The sequence below is a fragment of the Camarhynchus parvulus genome, chromosome 3, assembly GCF_901933205.1.
Source record: "Camarhynchus parvulus chromosome 3, STF_HiC, whole genome shotgun sequence".
NCBI lineage: Eukaryota > Metazoa > Chordata > Aves > Passeriformes > Thraupidae > Camarhynchus > Camarhynchus parvulus.
Genome location: NC_044573.1, coordinates 82,963,571 through 82,988,644, shown reverse-complemented (window position 1 = coordinate 82,988,644; position 25,074 = coordinate 82,963,571). Strand labels below are relative to the sequence as shown.

The 25,074-nt window shown below is 37.1% G+C and overlaps 1 protein-coding gene across 3 annotated transcripts in view; it reads right to left on the bottom strand.

Annotated features, from left to right (window-relative positions):
• Nucleotides 1–934: 934 nt before the first annotated feature.
• FBXO25 (F-box protein 25) overlaps nt 935–25,074 on the bottom strand; it is a 30,942-nt gene continuing 6,802 nt past the window's right edge. Inside the window, exons 3-11 of one of the 3 annotated variants that reach the window (XM_030946087.1) lie at nt 22,160–22,269; nt 20,791–20,840; nt 17,793–17,885; nt 14,159–14,252; nt 13,243–13,427; nt 11,171–11,353; nt 8,830–8,973; nt 4,747–4,773; nt 935–2,177 (exon numbers count right to left, since the gene is read on the bottom strand). In XM_030946087.1, the coding sequence (XP_030801947.1) occupies nt 2,088–2,177; nt 4,747–4,773; nt 8,830–8,973; nt 11,171–11,353; nt 13,243–13,427; nt 14,159–14,252; nt 17,793–17,885; nt 20,791–20,840; nt 22,160–22,269 (976 nt within the window). In that variant the 3' untranslated portion in view covers nt 935–2,087. Of the gene's footprint in view, nt 2,178–4,746; nt 4,774–8,829; nt 8,974–11,170; nt 11,354–13,242; nt 13,428–14,158; nt 14,253–17,792; nt 17,886–20,790; nt 20,841–22,159; nt 22,270–25,074 lie in introns of those variants that run through there. The other 2 variants (XM_030946088.1, XM_030946089.1) reach the window with 2 other exon arrangements.

Here is a 25,074-nt window from a genome sequence, read left to right as displayed (position 1 = left end):
CTGATTTTTTCCAAACCTGTCTTAAAATGGCTTATAAGACCTTAAAGTAATTTCTCTCTCTCCTCAATTCAGTGGCTAGGAGAGAGGTTTCCTCTCAGCTCTCTTAATACCTTTCCCCAGCTGTCACCTTATTTGTCTTTTGAGTGCCGGGCATCTCTCAGGTCACAGTGTAAGAGCTTTGCCCTCTGTCTGCAGGAGAGGTGGCTCTGCACAGTCCCTCAGCACAAGGGGGAAGAGCTCACAGCAGCATCAAACCAAATGCTGGCTTTAAAAGCTTTCCTTCAAGCTCTCAGAGAAAGCATCCATTTATTTACAGGGAGTTTTATGCAGGGTAGTAAAAGTAAGCATGATAAAGGAGTGATTAGTAGATGTTAGCCAGCACCAGCCACTGTCAGGGTTACTGAGGTCACAGAGACAGGAAAGCATCTGAGCTCTTACAGGAATTAAATAAATGGGGTACAAATTGTTGTTAAAGAAGGGCTGCTAGGTCCTTAACAAATGCAGTGCTTGGCTGGGAAAGCAAGGCTTGCAGCAATGCTCTGAATGAACAGGAATAAGAATGGAGGTCCTTGGATCCACACCTGATCATCACTTTCACCACAGCCAACACCTGCATGAAAAAAAGAAAAAAAAATCCACAAAACCCTGTATTGAAAAATCCACAAAAATCAGCAATTCATTTCAATCAGAGCAATTGAATGAACATAAAACTATTGCTTAAGGACATATATATTCTCCTCTTCTTGTGCAGCCTATTAACAGCCCAGCTCTGCTATTACAAAAAGGGCTAACACAACAAACTACTGTAAAGCAATAGCACTAGGACTGCTTGTATGCCTCTCATTCCATTACCAATTACTACAGACAACGGGTTACAGAAAGATCTTACACAATTCAAATGGATTCATCTCTATGCACCAGAGGCTTCTAGGAATAACAGATAAAAACATGATTTATTACACTGTACAAAACTGGATTCAGAACAAGCAAGTGCAGAATGTGGTACATGATTTATTTTTTCTGTACATTACATATTGTTAAATTTCATTGACAAATCCAAAACTTTCACAATTTTTCCTTCACCTGCTTAAGCCAAGCAATTTATTTTGTTCTACAGGATAGAAAAAAATAGCTTCCTGGAGAACTTATCATCTGATTAACTTGGCAGAAGGTGCTCCAGCTCAGACTGACTTTCAGTGTTTCCCATAGCTTGTCAGGTTAGAACCTCAGTTAGGAGCATAGTGTTCTGCCACTGTACCAGTCTAGGAACAAGCAACTTCATCCTCATTAAATTTCAATAATGTCTTCTTCTTAGAAGATGAAATTAATACAGTTGCACTTGTAGACATTCCAAACAGTATAAATGAAGGCTGCAGCTACCATCAGAAAGATTTCCAGTAGCCCCAGATTGGTCTCATGAGTTCTGCAAGATGCGCTAAGACAGGTTAAATGTTTAATAAAGTCCTTAAGAAAAATAAATATTTTTGCATAATGTATGTACAAAAATTGGTTGATTTCCTTCATTCATATAGGTTCAACAGCAGATATAACCACAGTTATATTTTACTCACTAACTCCTAAAAATGAATGCCACCTTTGTAATGATGCAGTAAGAGCCTAAGAGAATATTGGCCTATTCTTTATAATAGTGCAAATTATATGGAGGTGTTTTGAAAACCATGGCTTATAGAAAGAAGGATTAACAAAAAACCCCCTGCTTTGGTCCCTGCAAGAGTAGTTTAATTCTTCCATGAAATTTTCAAAACTCCCCTACATAATTTTAACCAACTATTAAGGCGTCAAAAGCATAGATTTAAAGTTGAGATTAAAGTGGTCTTTCTTGGACTTGAAAAAAAGTCCACTGGAGATTTCCTGACAACGAAATTTTCTTAATGTTTCTCCTTTCCTCCTTGCTATTCTGCACAAAAGCAATATGCCAAATGAACCTCTCTGATAATCTCCCCCATATATTTATTTAAACTACAATAAAACATTACACTTAAATATATTGCACAAAAAGCATAACATATCCTGCCCGACTCTTCACAAAAATGGCCACAAACACAGGAGAACAGCTACTGAATATCTCAAAATTTGAAGAGATCAATAAAATGCTGAGGAGATACTGGCATGAGACAGGTGTTTGGATCACTGGCTGTGCAGGGGTGTCCTGTATCCTGAAAAAAAGAAGGAGAAAAATAACTAAGTTCTCTTTCCATATTCCGTCTCCCTTCACCCCCAATTTAGGAAAAAAAAACTCCAACAAAACAATTAAAAAAAAAAACCAAAACAAACAAACAAAAAAAAAACCCACCAAAAAAAAAAAACCAAAAAAAAAAAAAACCCCACAATTCTCTCCTACCAGAACCTGAGCTGGAGCCCTTGAAAAAGTATCATCTTTTCAATGAGCATAACAAAAAGGCAAAAGGCACCAGCCTTACTGAGCCTAAATTATCTATTTAATCAAAACACGAAGTCATCTATTACTCTTGGGGTAAATGAGTCTCTTGCTTTGAAAATGATGGGCAGCAGGTATTTCCTCAAAAAACCTGAACAGTCTGTTTGAAATCCCAGTCTTAAAAGCTTTCCTACCTTGCTGCATTTTCCCCCTAATCCTTCTTTGGTCTTTCATGCCCACCTTTTCCCCAAGTGAAATGAAAGCACTGCCTTAAAACTGAAGTTGGCACCTAGGCAAGGTAGGAATAGAGAAGTAAGACAGGGTGGAAAGGTTTTGTCATTACAAATTCACTAAGCCTGCAGTGCTTTCTTTCCTCTTGCAGAAATTTGACCTCAGCAGACCTGTCTGATTATTTAAGATTCAAATTCTTCTTTGAATAAAAAGTTGTAGTTTGCATCTTATTAAAAGCGCCTAAATGAGGGAAATGCAGAGGTGTAATGAGAAGAAGTTCCCAGACAGTTCAATGGAGAAGTTAAAAAAACTTATCAGTGTTGTTGTAAGGCTCAGAAGTGTCCTCACCAGGCTTTAAGGAGTTTCTGTCTCTTTTCCACCAATGTTGGTGAATGCACCATATGAGGCAAGAAAACTAGACAAATACATGACAAATAGATCACAGACTACCATGGTCCTCATTGCTTTTGTTCCCATAGGGAATGAAATTACATGCCATTCTGTTAATAGAAGGAAAGAGTCTCTAAGTGATTATTTTTCTCACTGCCACATTGCCACCCAAAGTCTTTGCAGCACCAAAGTGCACCAGGTGAAATACATTCTAAATACTGCTCTGCTTTTCCAGTGACAATTGTTACTCAATAGATTTATTATCTGTGTTTTTCCAGTAAGTCTGTGGAGGACTACAAGAATACACCAGGTGGTATCACCTCCTCATCCTCCCACTCTTTTTAATAATTGCTTTAACATCACCTGAGAAACAGTTGTTAGATTCATGACACAGAGGGAAAGACAAACATACACATAAAAAAAGAGAGCCAGGTAGAACTGCCTACTGGGGGAATCTGCAGATGAGAAAGAACAGATGACCAAGACCAAAATCAGAAGTGTTAAACTTAACACCATCTTGAGATGACATCTGCAAGGAAGAGCTGGACCACTCCAGAAAACAGTCTTAAAGGTAGTTGCTAATGGACTATTATCTTCTCTACCCATTGCCATGTCAATGTCATGTCATTACTTTCCTAGTTTCCAGAAAAAAACCCCATCAGAATTATAATTCTGGGAAACAAGGTAGAGTTTATCCCCTCTTTCTTATTTGTACTCCTGAATATTTTAAACTGAGTTTGTAACATGCTGCTTTCTCTGCACATCATTATAAAAGCATTTTTGAAAGTTCTACCCAGTTGGGAAATACAGGTGCAACAAAAATCTCAGAGATCAGTTACTGGTGTTTTTAGTTATTGAAAACGAAATAAGTTTTACAGTGAAAAAAGTGATGAGGACTGAAATAAAGAATCACAACTTTCTTGTAATTATGAGTACTCCTCATTTCAAGAGAAATACATTTTCATGGGAATAATAAACTAAATAATAAATAAAAACACTTTATTAAGTGTTAAAATAATTTTATTTCAAAGTTTCAAAGCTAAAGCAGACTTCTTTCAAAGTAAGAAGAGAATTCCCCAGGAGGAGTGTTTACTGGCAAACGTAGTTGTTTTCCTCAAAATCTAGCATAGCTAGACATTAAGAAGCTCTGTAAAAGTATTTTCACCACTTCTTCATTCAGGAGGCAACAATATAATTGCTTCCCTTGACTATCTCAAGTCACATGCAGCCTGTTTTGGGGAATTTCTTTTCAGAGAAATTCTACATAAAAGTAAATATGACTACAGCATTCCAAGTGCAATAAAATCAATTTTAGTACCTTGGTATGAAAGTTATCTGAGTGCATGTTACTCTTCAGATTTAAGTACTGAATTAAATACATCAGGGAATGCAGAAAACAGTTTATAATAACACTGAGTGCAGAGAAACCTATTTCTTAACAAAATCTGTCTGATCCCACTGACACCTATGCTCATTAGAAACTGAATTATGGCTCCCAGTTTAAATGGCATTAAGAGGGAATATGGAAATACAAAATGATGAAAAGCTGAGAAGTCATCACTACCTTTATCTAAAAGGGAACAAGAAACAAACTATTCCTGCTGCTGAACTGATGTGCAGAAAGAAAAATCAAAACAAAGAGCAACAGACAATTAGAAAGGAACACATCATTCACTTTGACATTATGGAACAGTCAGCAATGAAAACAGATGAGACACAAGAAATACCTGGAGTAACAAAGCAAGGTGGTAGTCCTTTGAAATCGTGAAGAAGGAAGCAGGAAGGAGAGCCATAAAGTAAAAGAAGCAGAGTTAAGGTTTATTTAAGCAAAGGTTGATAAGCCATTTAGAAAAAGTCTTTTATTCTTGTGGCAAATCACAAGCAGCTTTGTGGGAACCAAAATCAGCACAAATTGCAAGAAGACTAAAATTAAGTGTTATGCAAAGTGATTACACTGTTTTCATCAAGCCCTGGAAACTGAAAGAAGAAAAGATATTTCAGCTTCTGTGGCCATGTCTGAGATAATTGAAAAGTATTACTAAGTAAGCTCAGGAAAATAAAAGAACCTGCCACAATTGCAATGGTGCCTAGTGGAACAGAGGAAATAGTATACATGAAAGCACCCACAGAGGTATCACACAATAATTAGTCATTACTTTTGCACTATTGAAATTATGTGGTTTTTTCAGTTTCATCACGGACAAATCCTTTAGCAAGAAGTCATTTTGAAAACAGATGTTCAGTATGAAAATTTTCCTATGACTCCCTCCTAACACAGGAGAGTACAGAAGTCACTGTACTTCCAACAAAGAACTTAGGAGACTTCTACGTGCTATATATACATTGACTTTGGTTACAGATTTTAGACAAGTAAAGGATTACAAATGCCTCTTCCTGAAAAACTCCTAAAGACTTGTTAAAAACCCACTATGATTATTAGATGTATACTGAAAAGTCATTTCCCTACTTCATCAGTTCAACAGGTAATTCAATTCAGCAGCCATCAGTCCTTTCTTTTGCAAGGCCTTCTTTGAAAAGAACACAAAACAGAGGGCTCCAAGAATTTACTGGGAGTAGCCCTCACACATTGTCAGCAATTACATTATATTATCAATTTCATAAATTGCTGAAAATTCTTCTCATCCCTAGCTAAGCCTGTGCTTTTGGGCTATTTGAGATCCTTGTCTCAAACAGAAACTCCTAACTCCCAGCACACTTACTCAAAACTACAATTTACTTGCATCAAGGATGGCCTTCAGTGTAAATAATTTCCCTAAGTAGTCTCATGCTTATGCACCACTTCTGTCTCCAAAAACAATTTATGGAGAGCAGTCACGTTCCTTGTTAGCACAACTGAGTTAAGACAAATTAATCATTCCTAGACTTCTTCATGCCCTGATTGCTTTAGCACTTTTTTCTCTGCAACTATTCCAATGTTTTGCTTGCCTCTTTAATGAAGGAAGAAAAATAACAATAGATCCCTTATGAAGAAAAGTTCAGCTCTGCCAGAAGTTCTTCTGAATGACCTTGGAAACAAAAGTTGCCTGACTTCTCAATTAAACCATTAAATGAAGAAACAAATTTTTACATATTATCAGCTATCTCAAGAATACAGGGCTTCCATTTGTTTCAAGATTCAAACACTTGTTACTTTTCCTCTGCAGTAATTGTGATTTCTCTTTTAAAATTTGGATTTGGTGGTAGTGTTTTTGTTGTTTTTTTGCTTTGTTTATTTTGGATTTTTCTGGCCATGCATTAGAGATATAATTATATGTCAAGTACTCATATGCTCATATTTAACAATCTTTCTAATCAAGGATAATACTGAAGCTTGAATAAATTTTCAAAGCCTGACAGAAGTTCTGATTAAGGAGTATTTTCACCTAGAACAGGATTTATCTAGATTTAATAAAGTAGCTCATGTTCCTTTGCCCCTCACCCCTGCTTTATATCTCACCTCTCTTTAGCAAGCTTGGGAAAGGATACAGACACAAGGGTCTGCAACAAAAGGCAGCACTATTTTTTCCCCCATATAACTGAGTGACCAGCACTACTTGACCCACACTGCCCTGTAAAAAGAGGGACAGTATTTCAGATGAACAATTAATTTGTCCCTGCCAATAAGGGTGCCAATTATGCATAAATCAATTCATTTAACAATTCACTTCAGCCTGATCATAATTTATTTTAAGACAGAGACAAGGCTTAGATGCCAAGACCACAGAAGGAATACTGCAATGTAGGCTCACAGAATGATCAGGATGATCAGGCTGGGAGGCACTCAGGAGGTCTCTAGCGCAGACTCCTGCTCAAAGCAGGCTAAGCTGGGAGATCAGACCAGGCTGCTTTGAGCTTCATCCAGTCAGTTCCTGATCACATCCAAGGATGGAAACTGCATCAGCTCTATGGTCAAACTGTTCCCTTGCTTGGCTGTCCTCATGGCAGGCTCTTATGTCCCCTTGAAGCAGTCTTCTCCACCACTCCTCACATGGCCAGTCCTCCAGCTCCCTGATTATATGACCCTCACCTGAACTTCACCCAGCTTATCAGTATCTCCCTTGTGCTGGGGGCCTCAAGGCTGCAGCATCCCAGATGGTCTAATGAGTGCTGCAGGAAAAGGGATAATGGCTTTCCTCAACCTGCTGACTGTGCTCTTGTTCAAACAGCTGATCCCAAACACCTGCTCCAATATTTTCGTGCAGAAGCACACAACCAATCTATAACTGCACTGTCACTACAAGACCCACCCAAATCTCCAGGATGAGGCAGCACTGGAATGGTGATCTAGAAGGTACTGCTCATCAGTCCAAAGTACCTTAAGAACTTCCAGTGCTGTGTTTCAAAGGATTTAAAAGTCCAAAATGAACCCTATTATTCCAGCAGCACATTGGAACATGTGTCTTGTCACCTGGACTGCTATAACCTACTACTGGAATACTACTGCAACCTGCACAGGTTCACTGCCTCTTACTGTCCCCCCATCTCCAAAATTAAACATTTAATTCCAAACACATTCAAAGTAATTCCTAATATTAGAGACTTGTACTTTTCAATTATACCAAGATCAAAATGAGAGATATTTAGTGTGGAAAGCATTAACTCTACACAGTGAAGGCAGACAATCCAGAGAAATCTGATACCACAAATGCCCATCTAAATAAACCTGTGTACTTACATTTGAAATTTTCCCTTTCAGAGGGAGGATTTACCCTACATATTCAGCTACATGCTAAAGACTCATTCCACTGTAATGAAAGTTCTTAGTCATTCTTGACACAGATCCTTCAGAAAATGCCCAGACTTTTCACAGTAGAAGCCAATTCTGGCTACCTGCTTTCCTATTATTCATTTTGCTAAACACTACTACCTGGAAGGACTCCCATGATATCAAAGATACTCAACTTCAAGATCACATCATTAAGGAACATGCTATTTCTAGCAGGATTTAGCTTATCCTGTTAAACAGCCTAGGTTTTTTGAAGGAAAATTTAAAAGCCTCACACTGACATACAACTTCTCATAAAAATCACAGAAAGATGACACAAGAGCAACTAATTTATGTTAATTAGAATATGAGTAATATGAGTATTTTCCAAGATTTCTCAAACATTTCTTGCTCTTTGCTGTCCACTTGACACTACCCATATCTGATCTTTCAGCTGTAAAATTAAGGAAGTCTCACTAACTAGAATGCTCTGTTACAGTGCAACACAGAGCAAAAGCAGGATTAGGTAATAACACACATTAAAGAAGAGAATGCCCTACTGAAACTAAAACCATCCTGTAAGACAACACATGCTTCATGGCAAACCTCAAAACCAGGATAAAACACACTCTGGATGAAGTTTTAAACATTCCTCCAAGCTTATTATGGGACAGAAGCAAAAATATAAAAATACAGAGCTCTACACCAATGTGGTAGGAAAACACGTAGTAATTATTTCTCATTAGACATGTATTGATTACCATGGCATCGTTAAAAACACTAACTTCAGACTAGTCCCTCACAACTTTCCATAAGATCAAATTAATAAGATTTGACAGAGTAACTCTTTCCACATGGCACTTTTCATTGCAATTCTAAGTATTGAGGTTATCAGATACCAAGAAATAAGAAGGCAAGATTAAGAACAACTTTAGAATTTAACAGAGATTTTATACGGAAGTTTTATATATTATTTTGAAGTTAGATATTATCCAATCACCTTTCACATGAGAAAACTGATAAGATGACTGTAATATTTTTCCTTGCAGATAATCACCAGTAGCTGTTTGAACTTACTTCTGATTATCTGTTCCAAAGCTCTTACCTTCCAAAACAGAATACTACAGTGTCGACAGAAATGCAAGGTGTCCCCGTACTGTTCCTTTATTGGGTAATATTTCTGAAGTGCAAAGTACATCAGCTTCCAGTCAATGTGACCTTTCTCTGATGGAATCAAATGCCTACAAAACTAGACATAAAATTAGTATCTTCCCTTAAAATCGTTGTAGTCAATTCAGGCAAAGGACATGGGAAGGTGGGGGGAAGGTAGTCAAACTGAAGTTTTGTAACTAGAATTCTTTGAAGTCAATATTATGATATCATACATCTCTGCAAAGCAGTGACAGAGATCTGGCCACAAAAAAAGATGGAAGGCAAAGACTAAAAATAGGAGAGTGCATATTTGCCAAGAAAAACTAGGCCATACACAGCTGACTTAATTCTACTGTCTCAAAATTATTCTAATTATAGTCAAGAAGCATTTAACAAAACAGTATTTAGAGCTGTAAGCACTTAATTTTATCCTTTGAAAAACCCAAACCACTCAGAAATGAGATTTAAAAACATGATTGTGCATTACAGAGGGCAGTTTTCTGTTAAAGCATTATGAATTTAAATAAAGCTCTTTATTTTTAAAAGCATATACATGTTTATTTTTCACATTTGGTCATGATCTTTCTAGAAGGATAGCAACAATTAGTGTTTGATGTACTTCTTGAGGACTTAATCTGCATGTAAAGATTAGCTGCTGCACAACAGCTATTCCTCCCCAGCTTGAGAGACAGACAAGGTTTATTAAGTATGTATTATAAAAGACCTCTGTTCCACTCAGTGTGGAGTAATGCTAATACATTGAAGGCCTACTTCATTCAGAAGACAATTCCTGAATGGGGAGAGAATAGAAATGCCTTTCGGATTTCAGCTACACTTTATTTTGTCTCATAATGGCTCTCATTTTTTTTTCCAAAAATGCTCTTCAGATATCAATTATGTTTTAATGGTTGTTTCAATGGCTCAACAAACACACTGCAGGGGACAGAAAACACCAACCTCATGTGATTCTGTGGCTTATTAAGCCAGTACAATTTTAAGGAGAAGAAGCAGAATTTGATATGGGAATATCATTAAATAATAACTTAGTAAGAAATTGAATGTGAACATTCAGGAACACACTGGAAACACTGTACAAGAGTACTTCATGGGGCACAGGGACAGCTAATTACACTGAAACCCTTCAGCATCTTTCTCCCTGCATAACCCTAGTATAAGAAGTTCCTCTCTAACCAGTTTTGTCACTGTTCAATAGAGCTTACCTCATCTACCCTCAAAATCCACTCAACTGCTACACAAGTTTAAATTTGTTGTCCTTGTAACTTCACCTTGAATTCTTCTAGGCTGCTTCTGAAGATGGGTCTTCAGTTTGCTTCTGTCTATTTTTTCCCACAGTTAATTCTAAAACCTTTCATCTCACACAAAAAAAAAAATCTTATTTGGGTCAATGGTGCATAAGTTAATCAAGCTTCAGGTCTGTCTTCCCCATTACGATAATACTTAATCTGGTAGTCACCAAGCAACTTCATCCTGCCAGATTTAAGAAGGGGCACTTTGGCTTCCTCCAGTACAGAATGTACTAGATTTCAGAAGTTCTTCCTCCAGCTCTGAGGAGGTACCTTCTACTTTCTTAGGTTTATTTTCACCTAGTCTGTTTTTTTCCCAGCATTTATTAACGTTAGAAAATGAAGACAGTTCTGGAGTCATTCCTAGATTAATTTAATGCTCTTTATGAGGAAGTGACAGGAAACTACTGCTTCTCTTTCTTTTATTAATTTCAAAGCATTTGTTCTTATCTTCTTAGCAAAGATTCAAGTTGGCGTCTCCAGAATTTTCATGTAGTTTAAAAGTTGGAGGAACATGTCTGCCTACCTTAGTCGGTAAAGCAAGCTCTATTTCAGAACGCTTTAGAGGTTTCCTCTACAACACTGGCTAGGCAGTTTTTTAAAAAGCCCATCCTGCCTTCATTGTGCAGTAATCCTGAATATTCTCTGTGTTTGGGGCTTGATTCCTCCTAAATATTGCATTCAGTATGTCTGTGAGTTTAAGATAACTACTGGGCTGTTTCCTTGCATTCACTTTCAAAAATAATGCATTCACTTTCAAAAATAATGCATTCACTTTCAAAAATAATGCAAGGAAACAGCCCAGTAGTTACCCTAAACTCACAGACATACTGAATTGAACATTTAGGAGGAATCAAGCCCCAAATACAGACAATACTCATGATTATGGCACAATGATACACTTATATCTCAAAAAGGGCAGGTTCATGCTCCATTATTACTATATGATATCAAAAAAGAAAAATTTATACAAATATCTGAGTTTATTACCTGCTTTTCTGCAAAATGGTACTGGCAGAGTTTTTTCCACAACTGTCTGTCTTCACTAAGCATGTACAAAGTTGGGGTCACTTGACCCAGAGTAATAATGTCCCAGCCATCAGAGAACCTGTATAAGATGTTATTCAGCATATGGAGAGGGAGATCGCTAAGTGTAAGTCCATTGTTGACTTGCTGGAAATAAGAGTTGAAGACTTTTAGCTATAAAAACATGACAGTATAAAGTTCAAATAAGATTCTTTACTTTAGAGGTATCTTAGGTCTTAGTTTAGTTTTTTCAAATCATTGAGTAAAATCTATGGTTAATGCTTGCCTACAATTATTCTCTAACTGCTGTTGAAAATTTAAATTAATGCACAGAAGAAGCAACAAACTGTAAGCTTTATAATTCATAGCTTTCCTACTGTTAAAATAAACATATCCTTAATCCATTATTTAAATTTCAAATAATTTTTGAAGCAATTCTGTTGTCTCAAAATAATATTATGCAGTCTTGAAAACTATAATCTAGTCAATTCCATCTATAGTGGGCTAAAGCCTTAACTATAAGAAAGGCATGAACCGATTATTTCTAACTTGTTGAATCACTATAGTGTCTCAATTTTTATTAACAAACAAAACACATATCAACTTGCCTTAAGCCAACTAGAGTACAGAATAGAATACAGAATACAGGACTGAAGACCAGAGATACAAAATGAAAGCATTTTGGAAGTTAGAGGCAGAAGAGAGTGGGATATTTTCTGAAGTCTAGGGAAAGTTCCCCCTCATTTATAAACGAGAAGACCTGCAGAGGTAACAGATGAGAGCACTGAGAACACTTTCATTAAGACTATACACCTCTGTGAGCTGCAGTGGGGTAAGCAGCAGCACAGCTCCTACAGGACTACAGCTGGAGCCCACAGTGGCAGGTGGCAGAGGCCCAGCAGGCTGGAGGCCGTGTCCCAGCTGGCAGGGAGGGAGCAGGGGCAGCTGCCAGCCCCAGGGAGCAGAGCTGCCCTGTCACAAGGTGGTGGCAGCACAGCAGCCCTGCACCCATGGGCTCACATTTCTGTCTGCTTCCTTCCCAGCCATTCACCTTGCTTAGAGACCAGACTTTCCATGGAGTCATCTGGTCCAAGCACTGCTGGAGCAGCAGCATACCTCCTCTGAGGAATGACTATGTGAGCACTACATATGCAAGATTCCTCATGGAATCTTCAGCCAGTGTAAAACAGCTCCAAGGGAAGTGTGACACTGGAAGGGAACAAGCACAGCAGTAGCTGCACTGTCTCAGAAGTGTCTGTGCTGTGGTTTCCTGGTGCATGGAAACTGCTGAGACCAGGTTTCTCAGTTCTCCTTTCTATTCCAAAAGTAGCTGGTTTATTCAGATAACCAGCTCACACAGAAAGGACAATTTCAAAATTTCATAGCTGGAAGCCAATAGATAAAACACTTGTATGACTTTATAGTGAGCAATATCTTACAGGATTTCTTCCAGGAGTAACCCAGTCAGATTAAAAAAGTTGTCTGCTTATCATCAGAAGTTTCCACCATAAAGCCCTGGAACAGTGCATACCACATGCTTTGAACACAGTTGCATGAGGAGAATCCAGATGCTGAAGTCATTATCTTTTTTTTTTACAAAAGCAACTGTGCTAATGAATAAATCTGTAAAATTGCTACTTGAGCTGATACACCTCCAAAATGTCTTTTAGATTTTTATTTCTTCAGTTGTACAAAATTTATTTTGGAACTAAAAATTGGGGCTTTTCCCCCATGTCTATCTGACAAACTAGAGACAATTTTTTTAAAACTTGAGTGGGAAAACCTATTCTATCTATACATCTCTACTACAAAGCAGCGGTACAGACACTGGAGCAGTTTTCAGCAGAGAAAAGCTAATAAAACATTAGAAAATTAAGTTGATGCCAATGAGTTAATTTCACATTACTTCTTCATAGAACAAAACAAGTAAAACTGTTTAAAATGTGTTTGAAACTTCGTTCACTTACAAATCCTCATGCAATATTCAACATAATTCCACTCCCCCAAATATTAATTAACATGATTTAATAATGTACCTTGTTCATCTGAAGATTTTTTAATTGTTGTTGCCACAGAAGGATAGTTTCTAATCGGCAAATCCAAATATTGATGTTGCCTACCAACACAGATTTTCCTACTCCCCTAATCAGTATACAAAGAGTAGAACTCAGATCCTGCAGAAGATCTTTGATCAATCGTGGATTATATTGGTCTTCCATAACTGGAAAACAAATCAAACCAAACACAATTTTGGTTGACACAGAGTTAATCAAGCTAATAGCTCAAGCTAATCAACACTCCTTTTTTAGATGAATTAATTACAACTCAATTGTTTGTGTACAAGTAACTGCCCTAATTCCCACCATGACATTCATTGGTGCTGTTCCTTAGATGCAAGATCAATAATTAACAATTTCACAGGTAAATTTGATGCAAAAATTCATGCTATGCATTTAATAAGCTTAATGCTAAACAGGTAGGCATAAATCCAATTTGTTTAGTTCAAAGCACACAGTATAACATCTCCATTTAGTGTGGTTACCAGAAAAAAAAAATCAATATAATGTAATGGCTTTTTCTTAAAATAATCAAAATGTATGTTTTTTGAGTCTCAGTACATCATGCAAACTGAAACCCAAAAATTTTATTAACCTAAAAGCTTCTGCATTTTGTGAAGAGTATAATTTAACAGTAACCAATAGTTTTTGAATAGAATCTACATGTCACAATTCCACCAACCTCTTTCAATAGACTTTATTCAATAACTAAGAGAAAATAACTTACTGCCATCATGAGATGGGAAGTATGAAACCTGGCATAATTAAGAAAGCTATTACTATGCCTTACAATGTAAAAATGGCAATAAGACTAACAACAACAAAAAAAATCAGCTGATAATTTAGTTACACCAATTAAATCTGAACAGTTAGGTTATGAATCTTTAGGTCTTACCCTTCTGCACAATTTTGTCCAAAATGTTAAAGTAGTTCTTCTGTGCTGCACCACTCAGTGAAGTTAACTGGGATTTTGCAATTAACTGCAAAAGCTATGACGAAGAATTAAGAGTCAGAAGAATGACAGAAGTAAAGGATGGTTTTAAATGCACATTTAGTGCATACACTCACCTACAACAGCCTGCATTGGCATTTTGTAAAAATGTAACTACAGATTTCATAAGACAAAGTAAGACATGTGGAAAGCTTTAAGCATTCCTACTGGCATCCCATGAACAATTTCTGAAGGATGCACATTTTCAAAATACTGTACAAATGCTTATCTCTGGCAAAGCACATGACATACTTTATGAGCTGTAGTGAAGCAACAGAGAGTCTGTTTTGGGGGCTCACAAATACAAATATGAACTTGGATGTAGTTGGGTCCTGCAGTCTCTGACAGATCTGGTGGCCAGGAACATCACTCTGAACTGATGCCAGCTACCAGAATTACAGCTTCTGAGTGAAAGCATCATACTGGTCAAACTGAAGTGTGATGGATTTAGTGCACTACTTTCTACTCATGGAGAGGAAATACCCTATTTTGCCTAAACTAGGCAAACCCAATTTCTATATTAGACCTACATTCAGGTCCCTGGTAGAATAAACCACAGCTATCTAATAATGAGCGGTGTACAAACCATATCAGTAACTTTAGAGAAAGTATTATAGTAAGAATCTCCTAGCTGTCCACACATCTGTCTCTGAAACCACTGTGAGCAAAAAAAGTGACAAAAATGGTGGCAATGGTTTAGGGCAAAACAATCACAACAGCTTAAGTTCTTGCCTCACATGAATGCCAAGCTATAGCTACTAGAGGCAGCCCTTGCTCCATTCTGGCATATTTGCATTTACATTTCAGATTAAGTTTTGTAGCTGATAAGAACCATCAGCTCTTCAACAAAAAATTGTCTCTTATTATGAGAGACTTTGATGTTGTGACGCCATTGCAATGTTTAGAGGTGTGGCACTGGGCTTTGCAATTTGCACTTTATGAGCTCAGAACAAGTGTTCTCAACACAGTGGAAAGGAAAAGCATGGAGCAGAAAACAGCATTCCTACAGAGTGTTCTGGTGCAAGGTAGCACCAAGTGTTGGCACAGAGGTTGAAAAAGACTAAGCTTGCCAAAAATTATATTGTATCTTCATTTCTAAAACACCAACTTGACACTTCACTCCACAATAGTTTTCCTTGGAAGAAAGAAAGAATACACCTGTTCTGTCCCTGATTTAATAATGTTACTTCTGGCTCCTCTGCACGATCTCTGACAAAATACTATGTGCTATGAAAGAAAGAAATAATTGTCCTGATGTATTTAAATACAAGCAATCTAATCTCAAAAACTGTATAAATAGATACCAGGATCTCTTTGTTGGCTTTTTCAAAGCCTATTAGCTTGATTAATAATTGAGAACATACCTAGAGGCCTCTGGCAGTCTGCCAGTTCAAGCAAGTAGGTATATTTCTCTTGATTAATTAAAAAAAAATCAGTTACATTGCTCAGTCTAAAGATGAAATTAAAGAAACAAATTCCCCCTGATTGATTGTAATGAAGATTCCAATTTCAGTGAAAGTTAATATGTAAGGATTAAGACAATTGTAGCAAAGTAGCAGAGTACTAGGATCTCACACACTGATACATGCAGAGCCATGGTTTATGCTGTCTACTAGAGATTGTAATTTGAATGGATCTCTGTTTACTCAGAAACATTGGGACAAAATCCACCCATAACAAATTCAGCATATCAGAATTGAACAGCTACAAAGTTATCAATACACTACAGCACCAACAAATACAAAAACCCTAACTGATCCTACTTTCTCCTCACTGCTCATCCTAAGAGAGTCCTGGACAGACATCAATATTAACTTTTAATAATGAATTACATCTTTTTAGTTAGTTGGAGAATTATCTTGATGGTCTGGGATCAAAGGAGAGCTAGAGTAGGGTTTGGTCTTTAAAAATAGTATTCTTGAGTTATACCTTGCTATCAACAAACAGCCACCACCTCAGGGGAACTGATACAAGACATGAGGAAAGATTTTTATTTGTAAATTCTAAATTTAAAAATTCCAAATAAATTCTAAAGCATTTAAAGGACTTTGAAAGTCTATCTACTATTTTAAATTCACTTAGATTTCTTACGGTTTGCTATTAGCAGAATAATGGTTTGGATTGCAAGGCCAAATTTCTGAATTTTAAAGTACTGCTCCTTCCTCACTGATCTTAAGCCTGGCTGACTAAACCAGCTTTTTATATTTCTTGGTCAACAGAAGAAAAACTGGTCAATGTGCTTATGCTGGACTTTGACTTGATCAACTTTTTGAGCAACCCAGTTTAGGCACTGCAGCATCTAAAACAAATGCAAAATTCTCAATCTGCATTCCTTTTACCTCCTTGCTATTCAAGTGAGACACCCAAAGTTGACACCATTTATATCAAATCACCTTTTTTAAGTGCTTTGGTTTTTCTTCTTCCTACTGTTCAAGGCTGAAAAGTCTTGGGAAGGATCAAGACTCTTGATTCTGCTCCCAAAACAGCATTAGAAAGTAATGTTCTAAACCACAATACATACATATACCAAAAAACCTCAAACCCTGCAAGGGGAACAAACCAGGCAAGTACCCTAACCACTAGCCTGGAAGCAAATCCTTTTTGATTTATTTCCACATCTTTTGTTTTTCTGAAATTATAACACATTGCCTCATCGTCACAGGGATGGGTAGAATGTGTTTTCTCTACAAACAGTCCACAGGCTAGTGGTAAGGGTGTTCTCCTGGTATGTTTATTTAATTTTTGTGTCTTTTCAAGTTCAGGATACATTCCAAGAAATACAATATTTGTGAACAGCCCCACCACTGAACAGTCACTCTAGTCCTGATATGACTCAGATTCTGAGGTTCTCTAGGAGCTGGGACAAGTACTTTACCACCTCAAGTTAGATAATAAAATAAACCTGGGGCTAGAAAGAGATCAGTATCCCCAAAACAGGCATTCCCAAGTGGGCAGCTGGTGAGGCATTTAGGTAATTAAGGCTCTAGTCTAAAGTTATAAGGAACATTAACAAAGATAAATGTATAGATATCGTGTCCTTGATTAAAAAAACTTGCAATGAATCACAGGACTGGTAAGAAGTTACAGAAGATACAGAAATAGCAGAATACTTATACATCAAGTATTCTTCTGGAAATTGTTATTTGAAACATATTTGAGATGCAGCAATGTATATTTAAGATTAAAAACACTTTACTATTTTTGGTTGTATAGAAATTATTTTACCTTTAAAGAGAGTTCATTACCCAGACTGATGAACTACAACTGAAACCACCATTGAAGTTTCCTTTTAAATAACACAGCACACTGGCCACCACCATCCTCCTCAAACTAAAGGCTTTCAGACAGCCATATAATGAGTTTTCAGCAGAGAAAATTTGCTCAGTTTGAAGTTGCTACTTGCATTATAAATTACATATGATCAGGATATTTATACAATTACAAATCATAATCTGTTAGTGCAAAAATATTCCTTTTGTACAAACAGGCAGACCAGCAAGTGCATTTTTATAATATACATATAAAATAAAGAGCTTACTTTGACCACATAATTGAACCTCCTGATGTCCTGAATTGCACTCGAAAAGTCCAAGCGGTTAAAGGCTTCTCCCAAGGTGCAATAGCCATGTCTCTGAGAAAGGGAAAAACACACTTTAAATGGAAGGAAACAAAGACAAAATTGAGCAAAGCATTCAGAAAAGCATTCTGACATGCAGCTGATGCTAATGGATACCACACTCCCTGGAAATACAGTGCATCTGGACTGAAGAGTTATTTGTTCTACAAGAAATTAAATTAAACAAGATAGGTTATTTGTAACTATCAGGTAGGTAGGCAAGGTCTTTCAATTCATACTAAATGTGTAATCTGGCACCACTGGTATTTGATTTCCCTGGGAATCTACTCCACTCTCACAATGCTGGCACTCCCTCATGGCTATCACAGTCCCCGTTTGCCCTGCACAAGGAAGGGCTTGCTTCTACAGCTGTCTGAGCCTACAATTATGAGAATTATCTGATTCACACTTGAGGGTGAGAACACAGCGAGTTGCTTCTGGGATCAGAAGAAAAAATGGTCTCAACATCTAGAATTTATTTTCCAGGTGCTGGGAGCTTAGGCACATTTTTTTAAGCACTGAGAGCAAAAGCAAGTACATTTTCCTTGCTTCTCTGCATCCTAATGTGAAAATGGAAGTTTCAGAGGCTGTTGAGAACAATTTAAGGTGGAAGAAGCAGCCCAAAATGACATGGGATTATGTAAACTCAGTACATTTAGAGCCACAAAACCACACTGGAGCCCAGGACCAAATATACAGAGGCTAGGAAAATCCCTGACTGGTAAAAGAGTCTTGAAGAGCAGTGTGCTATTATGGTTTTATTAGCCCAGGGAAGGAGGAAGATAAATAATTTAAAGTTCATTCCTAGACAGACTTCCTTGGTAAATTATGGGATGTTGACAAGTTTTGAAGTACAAATAATGTTCCTTTTTGTGACCCAGTGAACACATACCATGCATGTACCCCAGCAGGATGGGGCAGTTAAGAATTCACTGCAGAGTGGCGATAATTACTGCGTGTTGGTTAATGACCAAATTCAGGATTGCACTGCTTGCTCATACAGCTGATGCACCTCAGACCCAAGCATGCTGCATACTTCTCAATATGCACACCTTGCTTAGCTAATAGCAATACAGTCAGCAAAACTTTTGTTGAAATTTTTGAAATTGTTGAAATATTTGTGGCTGTTCTCTGGCTAAACAGTTATCATCAGGTCATGCTTAAAACATTAACATAAGAGACATTTCCCTGAACAGACTGCTATGAAACTATAGCTCTACCCTTCCCAGTGTACCATCATGACAAAATTATTCAAAAAACATCTCCAATTTATTTTCTGCCACACTTGTTTTGGTTTTCTTTAATTCCAATGCTCTCCCATAGCATGTTTCACATATTTCTTATCAAGACCTCCCTATCTTGTCATTTTACCCTAAAAAACAGTATCCAGCTTGGGAAGAAATGCTTCCTAGTTGTGAGACCATTATTTCAAAATCAAGAAAGATTATAACCTGTAAGAAAAACTAGAACCTCCAAATTACGTTTTAGATTAGCTTAAATTGCTGCTCTGGATTTTTTGGTTCATGTATTCTTATTACTTGCTACTTTTTCAACCTACTACTCTAAGCTTTTAAATTTATACAAATAATTACTTGAAAGATAAGTGCTTAATTCTAACCATCCCTGGTTTGTTTTTTTATACTAAAAACCCAAATAAACCTGAAAGATGAATGGTCAAATATTAGAAGGTAACCAAAATATTTTGTCTGCTCTCTGAATGGAAAAGGAACAGAAGCAAATACTCACATGTCACAGTGCACCAACTTCTGTACAAGTAGGGGAAAAATTAATCCCTTTATATAAGGGTTATGAAGAAGACCAATGCATGATTTTAGGCTATTTGTATTTTGGCCTCAATGTACTTTTGAAACCTCAGCTTAATCTCATGATTCAAAGCACCACAATGACTGGTGACAGTTGGCTGTCCCCCTGCTCCTTCTCACCCTAATTTAAGACAGCACAAAGGGAAAAAGCATGCTTGAGACTTTTGCAGACCAATCCAAGTAACTCAATCTAGAAAATAAAGCAGAAAGAGGGCTGTGAATCTGGTGAAAAGCTTTAAAGTACCCTTCAGATGTAGACAGGCAGTCTCTGGGTCACTGGTCGATAAGGTCTGCAAAGTCTTGCAGTACGTCCTTTTATGTAAGCTCTCCTCCACAGCATGCCCTTCCTGAGTAAAAAACTCTGTATTGTCACTCTCAGCTCTAAAATGCAAAGCTACTTCTGCCTGCATGACTACAGTCCATCAGCCTCACCTCCTTCCCCCTCTCCTGTCTGGCATTACCACGTGGATGTAAAACCTCCTTACTGGTGTTCCAATTCCACACATCCCAGACAGCCATGGCAATCAGCACAGGAATGAAACTCACACTTCAAGACAATTTAATATCTACATACAATGGACGTCTTTTAACTTTCCAAGAGGTCACTCCGAGAGATTTCATATTCCCTTTACAGTTTCATGATACAGTTTATATCCCAAACTGAAAGCATGTGGACTTTGTTGAAAATAATGATCCTCTTTGTAAAATTTGAAACTGATGTTTTACTTACTTCCATTCAAATTCAAGATCCCAAAATATCAGGCGGCTGCCTGCTATCTCTGGAGATATTTATCTAGTTTTGCAAATGCTTTCAATTTTAGTCCAAAGAGACAGCAGAAAGATGGATGGGCTTGGATAAGCAGTGAAGAACTGTATTTCTATCCTTGCAAGTTCCCACATCTGTGCCACAAAGACCTACCAAGAAGTCACTTTGCCAGCTGCTTTTGCCTCACCATGTGCAGGTGTCCAGTGCTGCCAATGAAGAGAGTTAAGTATAGCCCCTGAGACCATGTGGCAAAAATACTTTTTTCAATATACTGTCTGTCAATTAAGAACCACAAAGATTGTAGGAATTGACCCACACCACACAGACTTACTTCCTTGGTGCTTTCTTTATGAACATAAATCCACTTTTCACGATAAAAACCTAAAATAAAATTAAAATATAATAATTTTAGGCTTCTGCATTAGTTAACGCCTTCCAGAAACTCAACTAAACATACAACTTTCAATAAAATGCTTCATAAGATAGCAGAACAGTTTTAATAGAAGGAAGTTTATAAATGATGGAAAAAATAACTAAAAATTGTCACACGATATGGACTTCATGAAAATAATAGAAAAGTTATATAAATGTTTTTTTAAAACCACAAGAGCTGGTACACAATTGGCAGATGAATGACAACTTTTGTCAGCTGCGACCAATCATTTACATGACAGTGGTCCTACATAACTCCTGACCTTATTTTTTTATACAACAGGCTCCTTAGCATTTGAAAGTACAGCAGATATAGACAACACTTTAGTTCCTGACCACTCCACCCCTCTAATCCATTTTCTTCTGTACAGGTGCCTGCTCTATATTGACTTGGTTCTAACTAACTGCAGAGGACTGCAGGGAAGGCAAGGATACAAAACAAATAAAGGCAATCAGGCTGACCTTCAGCTTTTACAAGTCTTGCATGTTGTCAAATGAGACATAGAGCCCCTTGAATCTTCTGAAATACCTTAAATTCAGACAAGCCTGGAGAAGCTTGCAGCTTTCTGCAACACCATCTCTCTAACAGTTTTGGGGATATACAAGTAACAGATCATTTCAAGATCAAAGCATTAGAAATGCCAAGTAGCTGCTTACCTTTTTTACCTACTCTACCAAATTCTCTGCTTCAGTAATTTACTTGCTGTCATAGACATTTGCAGTCCAAAGTACCAGCAATCCTTTACAAATGAGAACTGATAAAATGGCTTTCATATCCTAATTTTTTAATGGGGACTTGTCTCCAAGAAGTTCAGTACTGATAAAGTCCTTATCAAGAGATATGATTATTATGACAAAATATATTTATTTATGAACTGATTCTGGAGTTTGTTGACTAATTAGAACTTGAAATAAACAAAGTAAACCATCTGGTTTGAGAAACAGAAGTTCCCGTAAGCATCCAGAAGAATTTAATCTAAAACTAGTCCACAAAACATAACAGTGGTTAGTATCAGAAGACACCTAATACTCAGCAATTACTATTCTTAAATGAATTACCTTTGGATCTTTGAAAAAAAATCCAACACAATAAATTATCAATAACACAGTTTCAGTTAAGACATATCATTCTGACACCAGAATTTGTTGCCAAGAGAGAAATAGGCACAATTTGGAAGGCTACTCTACAGGTGAGTATAACATGACTATAATAACATTTCTCTGAACCCACATGGTCTTCTAAAACAAATGAAAAACCCCAGCCTTACATTGAGAGTCTGTGTTATTCCTAAAATGATCTTTTTTCCTTTTCTTGGCTGCAAACTCACAGTCTTCAGTATTGTACACTTCTTCATTCTCATCATCTCCAGTTATGATACTGAAATAAAAACATCTAATTAGAATAGCAGTAATCAAATATTTAAGATGCATATATCTTACAATTTTCTGCATTAAATTCTACCAGCTGAAAAAAAAAGAAATCATGTTCTTAATTAAGATCCTCTACCTCATTGTCTATAGCAACATGTATCTGGAGAGAAGCTGTCTTCTTTTCTTCTGAGAGGGGCTGAATTTTATGCCAAAGTGATTAATACGTGAAAGTATCTTCCTAAGAGGAACCTTGAAAAGCATTACTGACATTCAAGAAGGACTGCTAAGGAGATAGTACTAGCTGGACAACTCTGCAAAGCTCTGGTTACAAAAATCCATTTTTTGAAGTGGACCAAGCCTTAACTGCACACAGGTAAAAAGTGTGAAGAATTATTGCGCATCCTTGCACAGGCAGAAAGCCAGCAATGAACACATCTCTCTTACTACTGTCACCTTTAGGGCAAAGAAAGTCCTTTTAAGACACTTTTGATTCACAACTCTGCACATACTACAGGTGTCACGGCACTGTTTCACCAATGATTTGTACAGCATCAAGAGCCAAGTGGTCTGTCACTGCCAGAAAGACTCAACTCTACCTATGTCACTTCTGACAGGTGACTATGTAACCCAGCACTGAGGACTACACCAAATGCTCGTTTATATCAAACACATAGTGCAAATATTAAAAATACACATATAAATTATTGAAAATCTTTTTTAATAAGCTAACATTTCTAAAATGCATATGCATTTAAAACTGTCTGTGCTACAGAAAATCTACACAACTCATGAAATTTTCATTCCATTTTTGCAGATAACTACAAGGACCAGCAACAAAGATAAGAATGGGTGTTCTCTTTTCTAGCACTGAGAAGGAAGATACTTCATATGAAGGCCACGGTCTTGCACAGATAAGAAGAATAATGAAAGATACATGGCAATGAAGTTTAACTGGAAGACTTATTTGTTTCTACATTACTGCTCTTTGGTAACAAAGTTGAAACTCCTCACATGTGTTACTATTTTTAATCTAAATTGTTTTTTATCACTGCCAGTTTGAACTTCAGATTAAAACAACTGAATACTGTAAACTGAAGGACAGAAGTTTTTTGAAAAGTAACCTGTACCTTGGCATTAAAGTGACAAAGATCAAATTATTTTAGTCTATTGCTACTAGCTTACAGAGTTAAAATTTTCAGGTTTGAACCATCTGTTAAACAACACTGTAAAATTTTTTTGGTTTCTGAATTGTTCTAATCAGTACATGCTAGCTCAGCTTAAAGATACACAAGTTGAGAAGATTTAGAAAAAGAAAGTTTCATCTTAGCTTTTTTTTTCAGGATTTAAACCTAACATCTGCATTCAGATAGTGCTCAATACAATGTGATGGCATTAGTTCAGTCTTTAATATTTTTAAAGCAGAGGATAAAGACTCAACACCTTAAATATTCCATAGAACAGTGCCAAATATCACATCTGGTCAAACAGCAAAAGAGTTCAGAGGGAAGAAACCAGCAAGAGACAAAAACAAAACATCAACACAAGTTATTTGATTATGTAACATTCCAATCCAGCAGTTTGTTTTTGTGGGTTTTTCCCCCCAAAGCTATCATACAGGAAATCTCTAAACTCACTAAAATTAATTTAATTACGATTTAGCATATTGGCTGCATCACCACTTCATGTGAGAAGTTATGACAGAATCTGAAGAGTTGCTACAGAACCACAAACTGAGCCCAAAGCTCCCAGAGTTCTACCATCCTAACAACAGATACAAGACTAGGAAGATAGATCCTAATACTCTGCACCATAATCCAAGCAGCACAGAAACTCTGTCATGCCCCTTGACCCAGGGCAAGCAATGGGAGAGGGTGGGAGGCCACATTCCTGAAGGCCTGCTTGGAAAAGGAAGGTTAATATGGAAAGATTCCTTCTTTTGTTCCTGGATCCAAGTGTCCCTAGAAAGGAATTTAGGCCAGTAACATACCTGAAGTGATTTGAATCCTACTCCTGACACCTCATAAGATACACTTCCCAAGCATCATATAAATAACTAAGGCAGCTTCAGGAATCAATAAATGTAAGGAATTGTGAAAATGATGACTTATTTTAAACACCTTTATCTAGCATTCAAATTTGCCTGTGACATTCCTGGAATTCCTCAAGTCTCTTTAGAGAAAAGACAAATTGTACTGTTACCTCTGAGGATCTTCTGATATGAGGCTTTATTTCATCATGTTCTGTCCCACTTCACATAGTCTTCCCCTGATCTGTAAACAACACCACTCTTCTTGACAAACCTTTAGTCTGAAAGCAATGAATGAAAGCAAGGGTCCCACAGACACCAGAAGAATGGGACAGAAGGACAGAGTTTCCCAGTGACTGCTAGCACTCCTTCCAGAAATCTGCAGAGCTGCTTGACAAGTAATGAAGCTGCTCTACTGTTCCAAAAGCAACCCCTGCCCCCTCAAACACCAAGCTAAGATACAAGAAACCAAATCAAGTGCTGCACGTGCCATATGGTGAAACAGAAGCCTTAATTTAGTGGTTTTATTATAATACTGCACATGACATTTGAGTGCACCTGGCAGGATTTAAATACATACATAATACTGCCAATTTACAGCTATTCTTACTCTCTTGTCTTGATGACACACTTCATAAAAAATTATTCTAAAGCTTTTAAAAGCAAAGTACCTGGTGTCCTTAGAACTGTAATATCTTAGATCGTGCAACAATTTCAGTTTTTCCAAAAAAAGTAATTTCATAGCAGTATTTAAATTACCTCTTGGGTATGACACTTAAAATTATG